General features: G+C 37.0%; 1 protein-coding gene across 5 annotated transcripts in view; it reads right to left on the reverse strand.

Annotated features, from left to right (window-relative positions):
* The window catches only part of MAP2K5 (mitogen-activated protein kinase kinase 5), a 239,060-nt gene that overhangs the window by 106,142 nt on the left and 116,528 nt on the right, over positions 1 to 16,390 (reverse strand). For all 5 annotated transcript variants that reach the window (XM_063088827.1, XM_063088824.1, XM_063088823.1 and 2 more), the window contains 2 exons: positions 7,827 to 7,900; positions 6,813 to 6,863 (listed from right to left, as the gene is read on the reverse strand). In XM_063088827.1, coding sequence (XP_062944897.1) covers positions 6,813 to 6,863; positions 7,827 to 7,900 — 125 coding nt within the window. The remainder of the gene's footprint in view (positions 1 to 6,812; positions 6,864 to 7,826; positions 7,901 to 16,390) is intronic.

Raw genomic sequence — 16,390 nt, forward strand, 5'->3', positions numbered from 1 at the left:
CATTTAATGAGGACCTACCAGTGCCAGACATGTGGCTAGGTACTTTGCATCTTCTATATTTCATAACAGTCTTGCAAAGGTAGATATTATTGCCCTCACTTACAGATGTAAAAACTTAGTAAGTGACTTGTCCAAGTCTAGAGCTATGGATTAGCATTGAGTGTATCATCTAGGAACAGAACCAGGATTCAAACCTTGTTATGTCGGACTGCAAAATGTGAGTTATTTCTAGTATGTCAAACTGTCCTCAGAACTAGAAGTCAGAAGAGCTAAGCACTTGATCTAGTCAGTACTTCTCAAAATGCAGTCTTTGGACCAGCTATCATAGAATTGCCAAAGAAATACTACAAACGAACCTTCTGAATCAGAATCTCTGGTGGTGGGTCTGAGGATCTTAATTTAAAAAAATAATTTCTGTGGGTGATTCTTTGGTACACTCAGCTCCAGTCACTAAACATCTCCTTGCAGAGGCAATGACCTTTTAGGTCTCCCTACCTTCCTCTTCTCTGCTTAGCGAACATGTCTTGTGTAGGCTCGGTTCAAGGGCCACCTTTATTTGTGAAACCTTCCTCCACTCCTCAAGCAGAATTATGAATTCCTGCCTCTGTACATCATTGAAATGTCTGTTCATATCTTTAATATTTATTTATCATACTGTGTTTTCTAGTCTGTTTCCCATAAGAGGCAGAATGCCTTATTTATCTCATATCTCCTACAATACCTGGAATGCAGTCAATGTATGCTGACTGAAGGGATGCAATACATGTTTAAGCATGAACTAATAATTAACTTTCTTGGAGTGTTCTAATACAACTTGCCCATACATTATTGCTATTCATGCCATCAAGAATTTCTAGCAAACATGAAAATCCTAAAATCCTTTAGAATTGTTAAAGAAATAACCAAATGTTACTCCCTGTCCTTTTTTCCTTCCTCTCTCCATTTCTTCATTCCACTGGCTGACAGTTATCAATAGAGAGAATATTACTTCACCCAGAATACAGAAAAAAGAAACATACAAACAGAAATGGAGTCTACAAACAAAATATTTTGGTAGGACCAACTATGAGATTAAATACATTCATTATATTTGCCCACTGAACTACCAAAACAAATGCAAACTGTAAGCTGAAAATAAAGCATAGAAAAATTAAATTTAAAAAAAAAATAGAAAAAACGATCATATTCACAAATATCAGGTGCCAAATAAGAGAACTCCTTAAGGAGGAGATTCTGACAACCTCTCATTGGAGAAACTATTCTTGTAAGAAGTTAATAAAATGAGATTACTGTTGTGATGCAGTGCTCAAGCAAGGATGTTCAGCAAAAACAGGCAGGAACCTCCACAGGTCCATCCTAAAGAAGTCATAAGGTAGATAGTAATTGGGAAATATGCCCAGGCCCCTGCAACTGACTTCAACACAAGATGAGCCCAGATACATTCTGAATTTATGGAGCCAGGATTTGATGGCCTGAGGCTGCACAATTCAAAGCTGTTCTCACGCTTGAAGCCAAGGTGGACTGTCCTGTCCTCTCCCCTCAAAAACAAAACTAAACTAAACTAAACTAAACTAACCACAAGGTACCTCACTGCTGACAGAAGACGGCTGATGGACATATTGCAGTTAAAAAACTAAAGCTGGGTTTACTTTCCCACATGACAGCTGTCAACAGTGTGGAAAACTAAACAGGAAAAACATGACTCTCATCCAAAGCACCTCTGTACTGACATTTGAGTGCACAACAAACAAAACAAAACAAAACAACTCTGGCCTATTCTTAAGAACATAAGGAGTGGTAATGATCGAAAAAGCTGAATTCACAGAGATCTTAAAGGGCAGTGGCTTCAAGCTGGCACTCATACTCCACTCTGTGACTAGACAGAGGGTCCTGTGTTTACCCAGGACCCATTATTTAGTTAACTAATTCCAGAACTGTCCCTGTTTATAACACGATATCCCAGGGTTTACTTGTCAAAAGCAGGAAGATACCAAGGTACATCCCGTATCTCTTCTGAAAAAGGAGTTTCCACTCAGAGTTAGGCTACTCGGAAAATTAATAAAGTAGGCAAACACTTTGGGCTAGCACATAACCAAGATATGTATCACGAGTGATGTGTGTGTTTTTGTTTTTGTTTTTAAGTTGGCAAGTGTAAGTAGTACAGCATACTAGTTAAATAGGGCTCTGGAAGCAGACTGCTCTAACACAGATCTTCCAGTTCACAAATTCTCTTTTCTGCTTGTCTGTTACACTACCAAATACAGTAAGTTTTTAATTTTAATCTAGAAGTTTTGTTTGGGACTTTTTCAAATCTACTATGACACTTTTAAAATTTGTGATCTTAAATCTTGTGTGCACCTGTTTCTGCTGCCTGTTGTTCCTGCTGGATTTTCTTCATGCTGATTTGTTTCCTTGTATGCCCAGTTTTCTTTCAATGCTTGCTAGTTTTTCCTCTTGGAAAAAATTTTTTTTGTCAGGCCTGAGGTGAATATTTCCACTTTAAACCAAGTTCTCAGCATGAAGCTCCTTGTCCAACTCAGGTCATGTATACATATACCTAGGGTTCAATCTATGCCAGAGCTCGTCTATGGTCACAACTTTTTCCACTTTTCCTTTTTCTCCTGCCTGTTTTGCTTAGCTCCAAGAAGCCTCCTCTTCAGTTCTCTGGGGCTGGGGGAGAAGGAGCAGCTTTACATCTAGTTTGCCTTTACACTGAGGGTGAGCCCTTTAAGCTTCCTGCATGAAATAGGGAAGATCTCCTCTGACACTTTCTGCTTTTGGTGGGCCCTGGAGCTTGACCTCAGCCCCTCTTGCCTGAGTGCGGTACAGGCAAATGCCCTCAAGAAAGAGCAGCTTTGGTACTGTGACATTCTGTTTTTCTTTCTGTTGTGGGATTTCATTTAAAAAATTGTCCTGGGAGGTCCCCATTGTCTTTTTAGCCTTTCAGTGCATTTTAGATGGTTTAAAACAAATGTTTAACCAGCATTTTTCAATAGTACAGTTGATCCAAATAACCTAACCTGCTATTAGCAGAAACTAGAAGCTGGTGTCCTAATTAAATCTTACTTCTGAGACCTTGAGCTAGTTAAAATTATTTCACCTTTGGTTTCCTCATCTGTAAAATGAAAATAATAATTTGTATACCACATGGGGCTGTGTGAAGATTAAATGAATCCACGTAATGTGCTTGATTTAATACATGCCACATGGGAATGCTCAGTAAGCATTAGCCTCCTTCCAATCATCACCACTACCTTATTATCACTGCATGACCATGGCCAACTGAGTTGGATCATGCAATTTGTATAGGTTTTGTTCCAGGTACAGACAATTTCCAAGGATTTGAATAGCCTGGGCAGGAAAAAAATGCTCAAGAGATAAGAATAGCCATGTACATTGACTTTCTGATCCCAAAGGAGAAATATTTGAGTAAGATTTTTTAAATTTCAAAGCTTCAGTTATTCATAACAATAATGTCAAACTTTATATTGATTTTAAACATTATAATGAACAAACCACAATGACTGAATAGTTGGTTATAGTTTTAGGGACTTCTATCTTAAAAACAGAGTAAAATTTTTAGTAATTAGAATTTCTGAGAAATGGTTTAATTTAATGTAAGTCACAAAGCCTTCTGGACCCCTTTTATAATCCTTCTGGATGAAAGCCTTTTAAAATGTAGTTGAAAATCTTTTATGCTTTTGATAAAAGTGTCTACTGAACCTAATTATCTTCTCCTAAAAAGCAGGGTGTCCTTCAACACTATACTACACTGGCTATATCTGAGTAATTTGGGGTCTTCTATAGCTTATTAACACAAGTAAGATTCTTAATATGAAAAGTTAAGTGCTCTGCTTATAATAAAAAGTGAACAAGACACTTTTGGAATGCAGCTGTCATGAACTAATTTGTTCAATTGGCACTGTGTGAGAGACTGGATATAGAAAGTGAGCAGAATAAACCCTGCCCCAGTAAAGCCCATAATCTTGATTGCAGGAGACACAGAAATGATTTAGATATAGTGAGAGGCACAGCAATTAAGAGTTTAGTCTCTGGAGGCAGATCACTTAGATTTGAATCCTGACTCTGCAATTTATTAGCTGTGTGAACTTGGGTAAGTTACTTAAATTCTCTTGCCTCCATTTCTTCATCTGCAAAATGAGAATAATAATATTACCTACTTCATAGCATTCCTGTGAGCATTTAAAGAGTTAACATATGTAAGAGCTTAGAAGAGTGACTGGTACATAGTGCTAATTGTCAGCTGTTATTTATTATTATTATTGGTGTTATTATCACTGTGTAGCAGTATGCGTGAATATAAAGTGAGGGAAATGGATATAAAATGAAGGCATTACATCAGATGACCTCTAATTATTTATTCCCACAATTTATTATTTGTCTTCTATCTCACCTCCCCATCCCCACACCCATGCCATGCTATCAGTCTTTGCTCATCCTTTTACAGTGAACTCTCTCTTTACAAAGTCCCCTTGTTACATAGTGTTTGAAACATCAAATTCACACACTGTATGCCTTCTTATTTTCTAAATGTATGTTTGGTACAACTTAAGTTTATAATATGTTACACATAATGCTGCTATATATAATGTCATGTTTCCTATTTCACCCAAGTCTTATCTGGATTATAGAATGGTTCCACTGTACCTGACTAACAGCATGGAAGGTGCTCAGTAAATACTGGTTGATTAATTGAAGGTACTCAGTTTCATATACAGCTTTTACTGGCATAGACTAGGGGATGGCAAACTTTTTCTGTAAAGGGCCAGATAGTAGATATTTTTCACTTTGTAGGCCATATTGCTGTCTCCTGCAACTGTCACACTACTCAGATCCGCCACTGTAGTGCTAAAGCAGCCATACACAATGAATAAACAAATGGGCGTGGCCACATTCCAATAAAACTTTATTTTCAAAAAACAGTCAGCAAGCTGAATTTGGCCTGAAAGCTGCAGTTCACTGACATTTGACACAGATTCTCATGTAGAACTCAAAATTTTAAAACAGACCAGCTAAAATGAGAACCAGCTGTGGTTAAAAAAAAGAAAAACCTAGACTCTTCTCCCTGAAGAGACTGTCAGCAGTTCGAAGGCAGGGATTAATACGTGTAATAGAACAATATAGGTTATTTCCATTTCCCCCACCCTCAACTTTTGATCTCACAACATCTAGCTAAGTATTCAGCCAAAGAGAGCATACTCAACTGAGTGAAGCTCTCACTCTCACTATCAGGCTTTCACTCCCTTCTTAGGTATCCTGTAGTCTTTACAGCTTGAACTATAAAGTAGATGACTAGAATTCGCTCACCCAAAAAGCAAAGCTTTTTTAGCTTTGCCAATCTGAGCTAACATTTTATAATTTTTATCCTCACATTTTCAATGAACAGATGGATGCCACAAACATCCAAAGATGGATCCATAAACAAAAAGGGAAATGTACACCTGAAAAAGACAACTGTAATCTGAATTTGTACATTCAAATATAATCCAGTTTAATTTATTAGAGCAATTTAAAGCTACTAAGAACCTGATGGGTAGTTGAGAAGTTGTTTCATTTATAGTTTTTTGGTTTTTTTAAAATCACAGTGTTTCATATTCTCTCAAAGACTGAAATTGAAGCAATCAGCAGGACTTTGTTAACTATAAAGGGGGCTCACCAATCTTACCTAACCTGGTATATAGCCAGGAAAGTGTGTAAGTTTTATAAAAATAGATATGATGACTTCAGAGGTTAATATGTTTTTCGCACTACCTCAAAAAAGTATAAATTTTCTTTAAATACAGTGCAAGACAAAAGTTAACTATCCTAGTATCTGAATGAAGACAAAATTTTCTTTGTACTGGTCTGACAATAAACACCAGGGTTTCATCCATATTAAAATTTTTAATCAAGATAATTTATGAACAAACAATATTGATAAGATCCACATTTCTATCCATATCCATCATGATATACAAGCTATTAGAAGTTAAAGGGACTACCCAAATAAATGTAGAGCCCTCATTATAAACATTAGCCTTAAGATGCTAAGACAAAATAAAACTTTGCTCCAAAAACAATACTAGATATGCCTCCTGCTTGGCATTTTCCTTCCCATTTTTTGGAAATCAGTAAATTAAAGCATTTTTATGGGCACAAATAGCTTTCCTTACTCAAAAGGTAAGAAAAGGAGGTCAAAGCCAAGTCCACATTGGTCTCTGAAACAGCTCTATACTTCTACTTTTTAATCTTGGTGAATCTTTAATCTCAGTGAAACTAAATAAGTTATCTTACAATAGGCATGAATCCAACAACTAAACTAAATACAGAGGTACAAGTTCTAAAGAAAATTGTCTGCTAAACCCTTACATCCAGAGATCCATCAATAACATTTGGCTACTTCAGTAATTTACTTTTGATCTGGTGACAAAGCATGTTTATATCCTGGGGAAAAAAACACCAATCTTATTGACTGACATTTTGGTATACTTGAGGGTTAATTAAATAAGCAAAGTGGAAAAGTAGCCACTATGCTATGAGGTGCAATTTTTCTGTAGGATTAAACTTCAAAACTCAGTGATTTCACACTTGAGCTAACCAGTTAAGTCAACAAAGTCAGATAAGTTGATAGCTCCTGTATAAACCCTAATGTCTTTTAGAAAGATTTAAAAATCGGATCATGACTGTATTGACTTTGTAATTTATGATCTGCTAGGCTGAAGCTGTGGAATTAATTCAAGAATTATACATTACCAAGTACATAAAGATAAAGATGTTGGCTTTAAATGTTATTTTTGCATAAGTTTACTTACTGCCATATAAGCATTTGTTCCAACATACGTCTTGGCTATAGAATTCACCAGCTATGAGACAAAACAGTCTGTTAGAACCATATAAAGATAATGTGGAAATAAAATGGGCAATTATTCCTCATTTAACCTACAATCATCATTCCTATAAATCAACTAAAAATTATGTAAAAGAGAACAAATTTATCTACAAAGGCATTAAAAATGATTAAATCTCTATTTTCTTTTGAATGTGATTTCCAATTTAAACAAGCACAGCATTACAGTTTATAGCAGATAACCTTAAACAATTCACTTAAGCAGGATGCTTATGGCTTTAGTACCCCAAACCCGCCTGATATAAAAAGTCAATTTGAAGTAGAATTTGAACACACTCATTTTTTAGTCAGATGGCTCAAGATGTGAATGAAGCCCCACGCATTGTTAGAATGAAACGAACACTAAATACGCTGGAGGAATAACAGACTTTGACAACTCATAATACAACGATGACCTTCGCTTTGGTCTTCGTGTTTGGCTGAGAGTAAAGGTGGCTGCAATTCAAATCAACATCACAGCATGCTCATGGGTCACTATCACTGGGGTTCTCAGGGGAGGCCCAAAATGGAAATTAATTAAAATTTGTGCTGCACATTGTACTGGCCCTCCACCATTGTTGCTTCCAATATTAATTTTTATTGTGGGCCAGTTGGGCTCCCCAGGCACAGCTCCCACTCTGCCCTCCCTTTTGTCTGGCCAAAACGCTTTCATATCAAAGCTGCATATCAATGAAGTTTGCTATTCGTAAGTAGTAATTACAATATCAGCAGTTTTTACTGTCATTAAACAATGAACAATCATATTGTGATGAAGGGAACTCGCTCAGAGATTAAAAATGAATAACACACTCCCAGCTGAGGAAAAGATGCAGACTTTCTGTTTGTCTGGCAGCTAGGTGATTTTTCAATCCAGAGAGTAGAATGAAAATAAAAAGTGGATGTTGGAAAGAGAGCACACCGGGAGGAAAAAGAGACCTACCTGAGTGCTAACTCCAAAATCACACAGCTTGACCTGTCCTCTTGTGTTTACTAGCATATTGGAGGGCTTCACATCTGAAAAGAGACCAGAAAAGTCCACATAACTAATTCCGTACTTACAGTGATTGTTTTTAAAAAGCGCACACACACACTCCCCATACCATATTGCACAAATGACATCATCTGCTCAATCTAAAATTCTAGTCAGAAATTGAATGCAAAGCATTTTATCTGGGGCCAAAATGTAAGGTCTTAACTCCTCCGTTTCCAACTATTTCTGCTTTCTAATGAAGCAAGGGTTCATTTCAAGCAAAAGTAAAATAAAATCTTACTTTCCAATAATAGCAAATACACCCATCATCCTATCCTTACCCTTTCAGAGAAGTAGGTAGATAAAAAATGTAGTCTTATTACAAATAATCTGCATAATAAGAATTGGATTTGCTCTCTATGTGTAACCACCAAGTTACCCCTCCTAAGAAGTAGTAGGGCCAAAGAGGAACAAAAAAGGAAAAAAATCACTCACGTTGTAGGTAACAGGTGATATCAGAATGAAATTATGAAAAAAAGAATGCAGAATTGTGATTTCCCGTGTTTTACATGACAAACACTACTTCAGATAATGCTCAGAAATTGATCTAAACGATGTGCATGTGTATGCGCATGCATGTGCTTATCATGATGTCTTTGTTTCATTACCCTTCTCTTCTCTTACATCATTTTTGACTACTGTTATAGTTAACAAAAGAATTGACATAGCTTTCACCAAAGCAGTCAGTCTCTAAATAATGACACAAAAGGTTTCTGTGATGCATCGACAATGACAACAATGAGCCTCTTCAGGAATTCAGGGAGCCACAAAAACCATCCAAGCAGGACAAGAGCACACCACTTTTGATGGTCCAGAGTAGCACCTGCTTCAGTGCTTCATCTTTAATGGCAAACGTGGTTTAGAATAGACAACTCATTATACTTAATACAGCATATAACCTTACCTACCCTGAAACTGAACAAAAGACTCAATTTTTTTGATGTAACATTTAAAAAATAAACTGTAAATGAGATAATCTTCCCCTGACACTCTACCCTGCAAAAAAGTATCCCATCAAAGTATCTTGCCAAGAGGACGGTACTTAATTCAAATTTCAAGTTCAAACTCAGCAACCAACAATTATTGAACCCTTCTTAGTATGTGACAGGCAAAGTACCAGACACTTTCTCATACATTAGCTCATCCAGTGTTGCCTGACTGACTAGAGGGACTTTGTCTCTTTTACTGACTATGGTATCCCTAGTCGCAGGAAGAGTGTCAAGCATATATATAGTAAGCTCTTAATAAATATTGGTTGAATGAATGAGTGAATAAATGAATGGAAACCATGAGTACACAGTATTATTTTACATCGATGATTCTGTCTCAGTGATGAAGAGTTAACTTTAGAACATGTCAATGTAGCATGACCTTCTGATAACAACCATTGTAACCTCTGTTGAAGTGCACTCTCTGAACACAAGCTGTATGCCAAGGCAGGCATCAGCTCTTTCACCAACTGGCCTCTCAACCTCCAGTTTACCCTAATTTCAATAAAATTCTTACACCACCATCATATTAAACCTTACATTTACCACTTTCACTACAGCATTTCTTAGAGAGGAAGTCAAATATTCCCTGACATGCTCCCACCCACCAGAATGTGAACTTAAGAATTGGGCTGTGCTTCCAAGTGTGCCCCAACAGTTAGTGCAACACATCACAGACACTCAATAAATGTTTGCTGAACTGAAACAAATGCTAGATTCTACACAGCTTGGTCTTATTTTCCAAATCTAATTCTCAACCTTGAGTATTTTTCTTTTGGACAGTCTCTTCCTTTATATATTGATACCCTAAACCACTCTTAAGCCATCACATCAGATGGAGACAGTTAATGAACAAACATTTTGATCTCCTGGAAGAAGTGGCTGCCTGGAAATTGTGAGGTACTCTAAACGCAGCAAATCTTCAGCTTCAATCTGACACACAATTGACTTAAGAGGACCAACAGAGAGAGAAACAATCAAACAATAAATCTGCTAGAGTATGTTCTAAAAGGCAAGGTGAAAGTAAGAACTTCACTGGATTTTCTAGATCTCCACCGACATCTTTTTAACGTACATGTAAGCCTACTGTACAACTTTCGCACGTTCACCTTTTGGCCTAGTTTTCAGGAGTACTTTATGTATGAAAGTGCTAGACAAACACTCATCCTCAAACCAACCTCTGCATTCCAACCAGACTGTTTTAATCACTGTCTCCAATCAATCAATCAATAAAATTCCATCGTTAAGGCTTTGCTCATGCTGTCATCATCATCTCCTCCCCGTAACTAGGTTTAGAAACCCTCCCTCCATATTTTCTGACTACTGGAATCCTCCCATTCCTCATCCCAAGTATCTGCCTACCTGCTGCCCTGATTTCTCCAGCCATCATAGTCACTGCTTCCTTCGAATTGCTGTGGCATCTACCATCTGTACCATTTGTTTGGAACTGAACACATAACAGTTTATACTAGTGGTTATTTACCATATTTGCTATTACAGGTCTCATCACCCCAAGAAATAAGTTCACAGGGTAGAAATATACTTTACACATCTTTATATGTACTCCTTCCAAGCACAGTGTCTAGCTTGCTGGTTGATGGCTTTTTAAACAACACATTAAATTTGCTAAAATAAATGCCCCTCTCCCTAGTAATATCTGGAGACAAAACTTGAACATTACAGACCCCTTTACACAAAGTCAATGGATTCAGGATAGGAGACATGAAACCTGGGTTTTAGTCTTTTTGACTCTTCCACAAACTTGACATGTAACTTAGGACTTGGCATGTGACATTTTAGTTTCCACCTATGTAGGGATATTATAATAGTTACTGTGTCGATCTTAAAGAACTGTGAGAATTAAATGAAATGATAAATGTAAAATTGCTTTTTAAACATCAAACACTTTATAAATATAAGGTATTATTATCAACTGGAAATCAACCAAGCTACAAAAAGTGATGTATTTCATTACATTTAGGAAATAATTTCTCTGCTACTATAGCAATTTGTACTGTATGTGAGTAAAATACTAAAACAATTTCCAAAGCCCAGTAAGTACAACTATAAAACCAATTTAATGTTTACGAAGAAACATTTTTGCCAGACTATATGCACTCATATTCCTCAACAAGGCTACTGAACTGGTTTCCCTATTTTAACACTTCCTCTACACAGCAGCTAAAATAACCCTTTTAAAACCCAAATCAGACCATGCTGCTTCTCTGCCTAAAACCCCCAAAGGGTTCCCAACTCAATGCAAATTGTGAAGCCCTCCCACTGGTCCCTCAGGCCCTCCTGAGCTGGCCTACCACCTCTGTGCTCTCATTCATTTCACTCCTGTCCCTGCCCACTCTGCTTCATCCCACTGGCCTCCTTGCCAGGCATGCTCCGGCTTTGCAGTTCCGTGTTCCTGTATTCTGCTCCACAAATATTCATAGCTTGCTCCTTCTCTTCTTTTAGGTTTCTACTCAAATGTTATCTTTTTAAGAGAAACCTTCCCCAACCACCCAGTATGAAGCAGGGAGCAATAAAGAAAATTGGTACCAAGAAGTGGGGTATTTCTAATAAATACATGAAAATGTGGAAGTGACTTTGGAACTGGGTCATGAGCAGAGGCTGGAAGAATTCTGGGTAGGCTAGAAAAAGCCTAGATTCTACTTTCTGGATTAGTCTATTTTCTGTCACTTATAATAGAATACCTAAAACTGGGTAATTTATAAAGAAATGGAATTTACTTCTTACAATTTTAGAGGCTGGAAAGCCCAAGGTCCAGGGGGCACATCCGTGAGGGACCTTCAGAGTCCCAAGGCAGTGGAGGGTATCAACGATGGCAAGAGGGCTGAGTGTCCTCACATACTCACTAGCTTTCCTGCTAAAACCACCAGTGCCACTTCCATAATAATTCATTTACCAATTAACATTAATTATCATTAGTCCATCAATGGATTAATCTATTCATGAGGGCAGAGCCCTCAAGATCCAATCACCTTCCAAAGGCCCCACCTCTCAATATGGCCAAATAGGGATTAAGTTTCAATATGAGTTTTGGGGGGCCATTCAAACTATAGCAGATGGTATATCTGTCATTATGCTTAAAATAGGTGTCTTGCAAACAGTATACTGTTGCGCCTTGCTCTTTTGAACAGTTTGACATTTGTGCTTTTAATTGGGGTGTCTAGACCATTACATTTAACATAATTATTGATACGGTTGGGTTCCAATCTGCTATCTTAGTAACTGTCCTGTTTTTTGTTCCTTTTTTCTTCTCTTCCTGCCTTTTTGTGGGGGTTAGTTGAGCTCTTTTTAGCATTCCACTATTCTCTACTATTGGCTTCTACCTACCAGAGGTTGGTAAACTTTTTCTTTAAAGGGTCATAAATATTTCAGGCTTTGAGAGCTATGTGGTTTTTGTTGTAATTACTCAAATTCTGCCATTGTATTATAAAAGCAACCATAGGCCATGCATAAATAAATGGATACGGCTGTGTTGTAATAAAATTTTGTTAATGAAAACAGGTAGAGAGCCAAATTAGGTCCACGGGCTGAAGTCTGACAGCCCCTGTTTAAAGCTTTATTTTACTTTTTTACAACTGTTTTACGACTTACAGTATGCTTCTTTAACTTCTCACAGTCTACCTTCAAATACTGTTAAGACATTTCGCTTATAATGTGCAGACCTTACAACAGTATATTTCCATTTCTTCCTCCCATCTTTTGTGCTATTGTCATATGTATTACCTCTACATATATTATAAGCCACACACACAATATAATATCTTTATTTCTGCTTTTAATAATTATCTTTTAAGGAAATTTGAAAGTGAGGAAAAGTCTTTTATATTTATCCAAATTTACCATTTCTGGCACTATTTATTCCTTCGTACAGATCTAACCATCCATCTGGTGTTATTTTCCTTCTCCCTAAATAACTTAAACATTTTTTATAATGCTGGTCTACTAGCAATAAATTCTCTCAGCTTTGTTTGTCCTGAAAAAGTCTTCACTTAGTGCTGTTATTTTTAGAAAACATATTCCTGGGCATAGAAATCTGGATTGACAGTTTTTCAACACTTTAAAGAAGTCCTTCCCATCTTCTAGCTTGCATAGCTTCTGACAAAAACTCTGCTGTCATTCTTATCTTTATTCCTCTCTACTAAATGTGTTCTGTTTTCTCTGAATATTTTATAAAGACTTTTTTAATTGCAGGCTTTCAAATTTTTGATTCTGATGTATTTTGGTGTGGCTTTGTGTTTACCCTGTTGGGGTTCACTGAGTTTCTTAGACCTGTGGGTTTATAGGTTCCACCAAATTTGGGAAGTTTTAGGCTATTATTTCTTCAAATTATTTTTTGTTTGCTTTCTCTCTATCCTCCGTCTAAGAGTCCAATTACACATATATCCTAGACTTCCTGATACTGTCTCAAAGGTCACTGAGGCTGTGCTCATTTTTAAAAATCTCTTTTCTTCAGTAGTAGAGAAGAGTAATTCTGTAGTAATTCTGAATAATTTCTATGAGGGTACTTCAAAGAGTTTGCAGAAAAATAGAATTGAAAGATAATATGAATCTTTCTATAAACTTTTGAAGTACTCTCATATACCTCTAACTTCAAGGTCACCAATCGCTGCTTCTCTAGTGTCTAATCCACTGTCAATTCCATCAAGTAAAATTTTATTTTGGATATTTTATTTTTCATCTCTACATGTTCCACTTGGTTTTTGTTTTTTGTATGTCTTCCATTTCTCTCCTCATTCTACTCATGTTTTCTTTGAAGTCCTTGAGCATATTTATAATTTCTAATTTCTATACTAATTGTTCTAAAGACATTGTCTGCTAAGTTTATGATCTTCAGTGTGTATGGGGGAGGGAGGGTTTTTTTTCCATTGACTGATTTTTCTCCTGATTATGGTCTTTCATCCATAATCAGAAGAAAAATTCTTTGCTTTTCTACTAGTTTTTATATGAATGCAAGATATTATGAATCTCCTGTTGTTGAGTGCTGGATTTCGTTGTAATACTTTGAAGACAGTTAGACTTGATACTGGCAAGTAGTTATGTAACTTAAAGGTAGCTAAATCATTTTGAGGTTTATTTTAAACCTTTTATTTATGAACAGTCTAGAGTAACCCCTACTCCAGAGCTAGTTTAACACCACCACTAAAGCATGACCCTTCTAACATCTCTCTTAAATGTCCTAATGTACTTAACGAAGTCTCTCCACACTGCCTGGTTAAAATTAAAAAGATCCCCAACCTGTGTAAGCTCTGGGAATTGTTTAGTGTACAGTTTTACAGAAACTTTGTTCCAAACAGTAGTTCACTGTCTAGCTTTGTAAGATTTCACTCTGTAAATACACAGACTAAAATTTGGCCAAAGACAAGGAAACGCCTAAACAATTTCTAGGAGCTCTTTTTCTGCATAGTTCCTACCCCTCTAGGACTCTGCCTTTTAAATTCTAGCCATTTGGGCCTCCTTAAACTCCAAACTGTGTCTCTGCAGCTCAGTAGCACTTTTGGGCTCTGTTTGTGTCTCCAGTCAGAAAGCTGAGGTGATTGTAGGGCTAACCTCATTTGTTTCCCTTCTCTTAGGGATCACTGTCCTATGCTGCTTGTTGTCTAATGTCTGAAGACACTTGCTTCATGTAATTTGTCCAGTTTTCTAATGTTTTTTTTGGTGGAGGGCAAGTCCTATAGCAGTGTTTCCTTCATGGGCAGAAGGAGAAGTAACCTTTTATCTAAAAATTCTTATTTTGGGGGCCGACCCCGTGGCTCACTCGGGAGAGTGCAGCGCTGGGAGTGCAGCGGCGCTCCCGCCGAGGGTTCAGATCCTATATAGGACTGGCCAGTGCGCTCACTGGCTGAGCGCGGTGTAGGTGCCACCAAGCCAAGGGTTGCGATCCTCTTACCAGTCACAAAAAAAGAACGAAAAAAAAATTTCTTATTTTTGTGTGTTGTTCACTGTTTTGACCTTACATTATAAGCCACCCCATTCTTTTTGGAAATAGATGGGATATAAATTATATTAGGATTTTATTTATTTAGTTAAGCTAATTGTGAATTCCTATGGCAGAATATGAAGCGAACAGAATCCCTTTAAATGCTGGACTAAGGATAGCTCCCTTGATTTAAGTGTTGCTTTATCTTGCATAAAATATTCCACCTTATAACTGAGGCATCAACAATCCTACTACACAGCCAGTGAACTTACTACTTCAAGTTTTCATTTCAAAAATGCAAATTCTAAAATTCTCAAGAATAGCTCCAAGAATACCAAAATTCTCAAGAATAGCTCCAAGAATACCAAAATGATTATTTTGTTGTTGTCTGTTTGTTTGTTTGGTTGGTTTGTTTTCAACTTCACTTCAAGCCATAGACAACAGCACAACAGATTAGGCAGAAAGATGACTTTTAAGGAGGTAGTTACGTCTATGCTTATTCTAATGCAATATCAAGTTATAGAAAACAAATAGTAATTGAAGGCATACAACTTTTCATTCAACTCACTTAACATCATAGCCTTTCTTCTGTAAGCAAAGAGCAGAAAAGATGAGTCATTAACATGACTGATTATAAATGGCAATCATAAGGGCAGATGTAAGTCATTTTGGTTTAATCAGGCCATTAATTATTAGGGTTTATCAATTAGTTGTATTGAAGGCAAGGGAGCTTAAATGAATAGTAGGGCATTGATTTTAACTGAGACATTTTCTCAAAGAAAATACAAATGAGGTGTGTAGAAGCCTGGGATCCTTTTCTACTAATAAAGAGAAATAAGATTCTTCTACTGCAACACATCAGCCTTTAGTGAAAAGCCAAATTAACATTAACCCCCTTTCGCAGTAAGGATGAAATACACCATGTTTTTGCGCTCCCCAATTTGAGGTTTGGTTTTAATCTATCTTGGCCAGCAGGTCAATATCATGTTAGAGAAAGAGAGACAAAGGTACAATATAAAGTGACCCATTTTTAATATCAGATATTCCTCATCTTCCTTCATTTTAGAAAAAATTTAGACATTTTATGCAGATAGGCTTTTATAGGAGTCAAAATGTATTCCTGTTGATCAGATCCTCTCAGAGGAAGCACAGTGATCCCATGGAAAGTACCCTCTGGACTTAATCTAAGATCCTAGAAGTCAACCCCTGCATACTGACTTTGAGACTGGACAAGTCATTTAAACCTCTCTGAGCGTGCGTGCGTGCGTGCGTGTGTGTGTGTGTGTGTGTACTCACACACACTCACATGCTCAGTGCTAAGCCAACAGTCTCACTTTATTCTCATAACAACCTTGAATTCTCACTAACAAACTCTGCCAGTGTAGGAATATCAGGTATTGCCCCAATCTTGTATATCTTGATACCTGATCTTACTACACTGACAAAGTTGTTATGAGAATTAAGTGAGACTGTGTGCTAAGCACTACAGGCACACAGAGCTAGAGCTCAATGAATCAAATGGCGAATGAATCAAATGAATGGGAAAAGCA

This window comes from Cynocephalus volans, chromosome 3 (assembly GCF_027409185.1).
Source record: "Cynocephalus volans isolate mCynVol1 chromosome 3, mCynVol1.pri, whole genome shotgun sequence".
Taxonomy (NCBI): domain Eukaryota; kingdom Metazoa; phylum Chordata; class Mammalia; order Dermoptera; family Cynocephalidae; genus Cynocephalus; species Cynocephalus volans.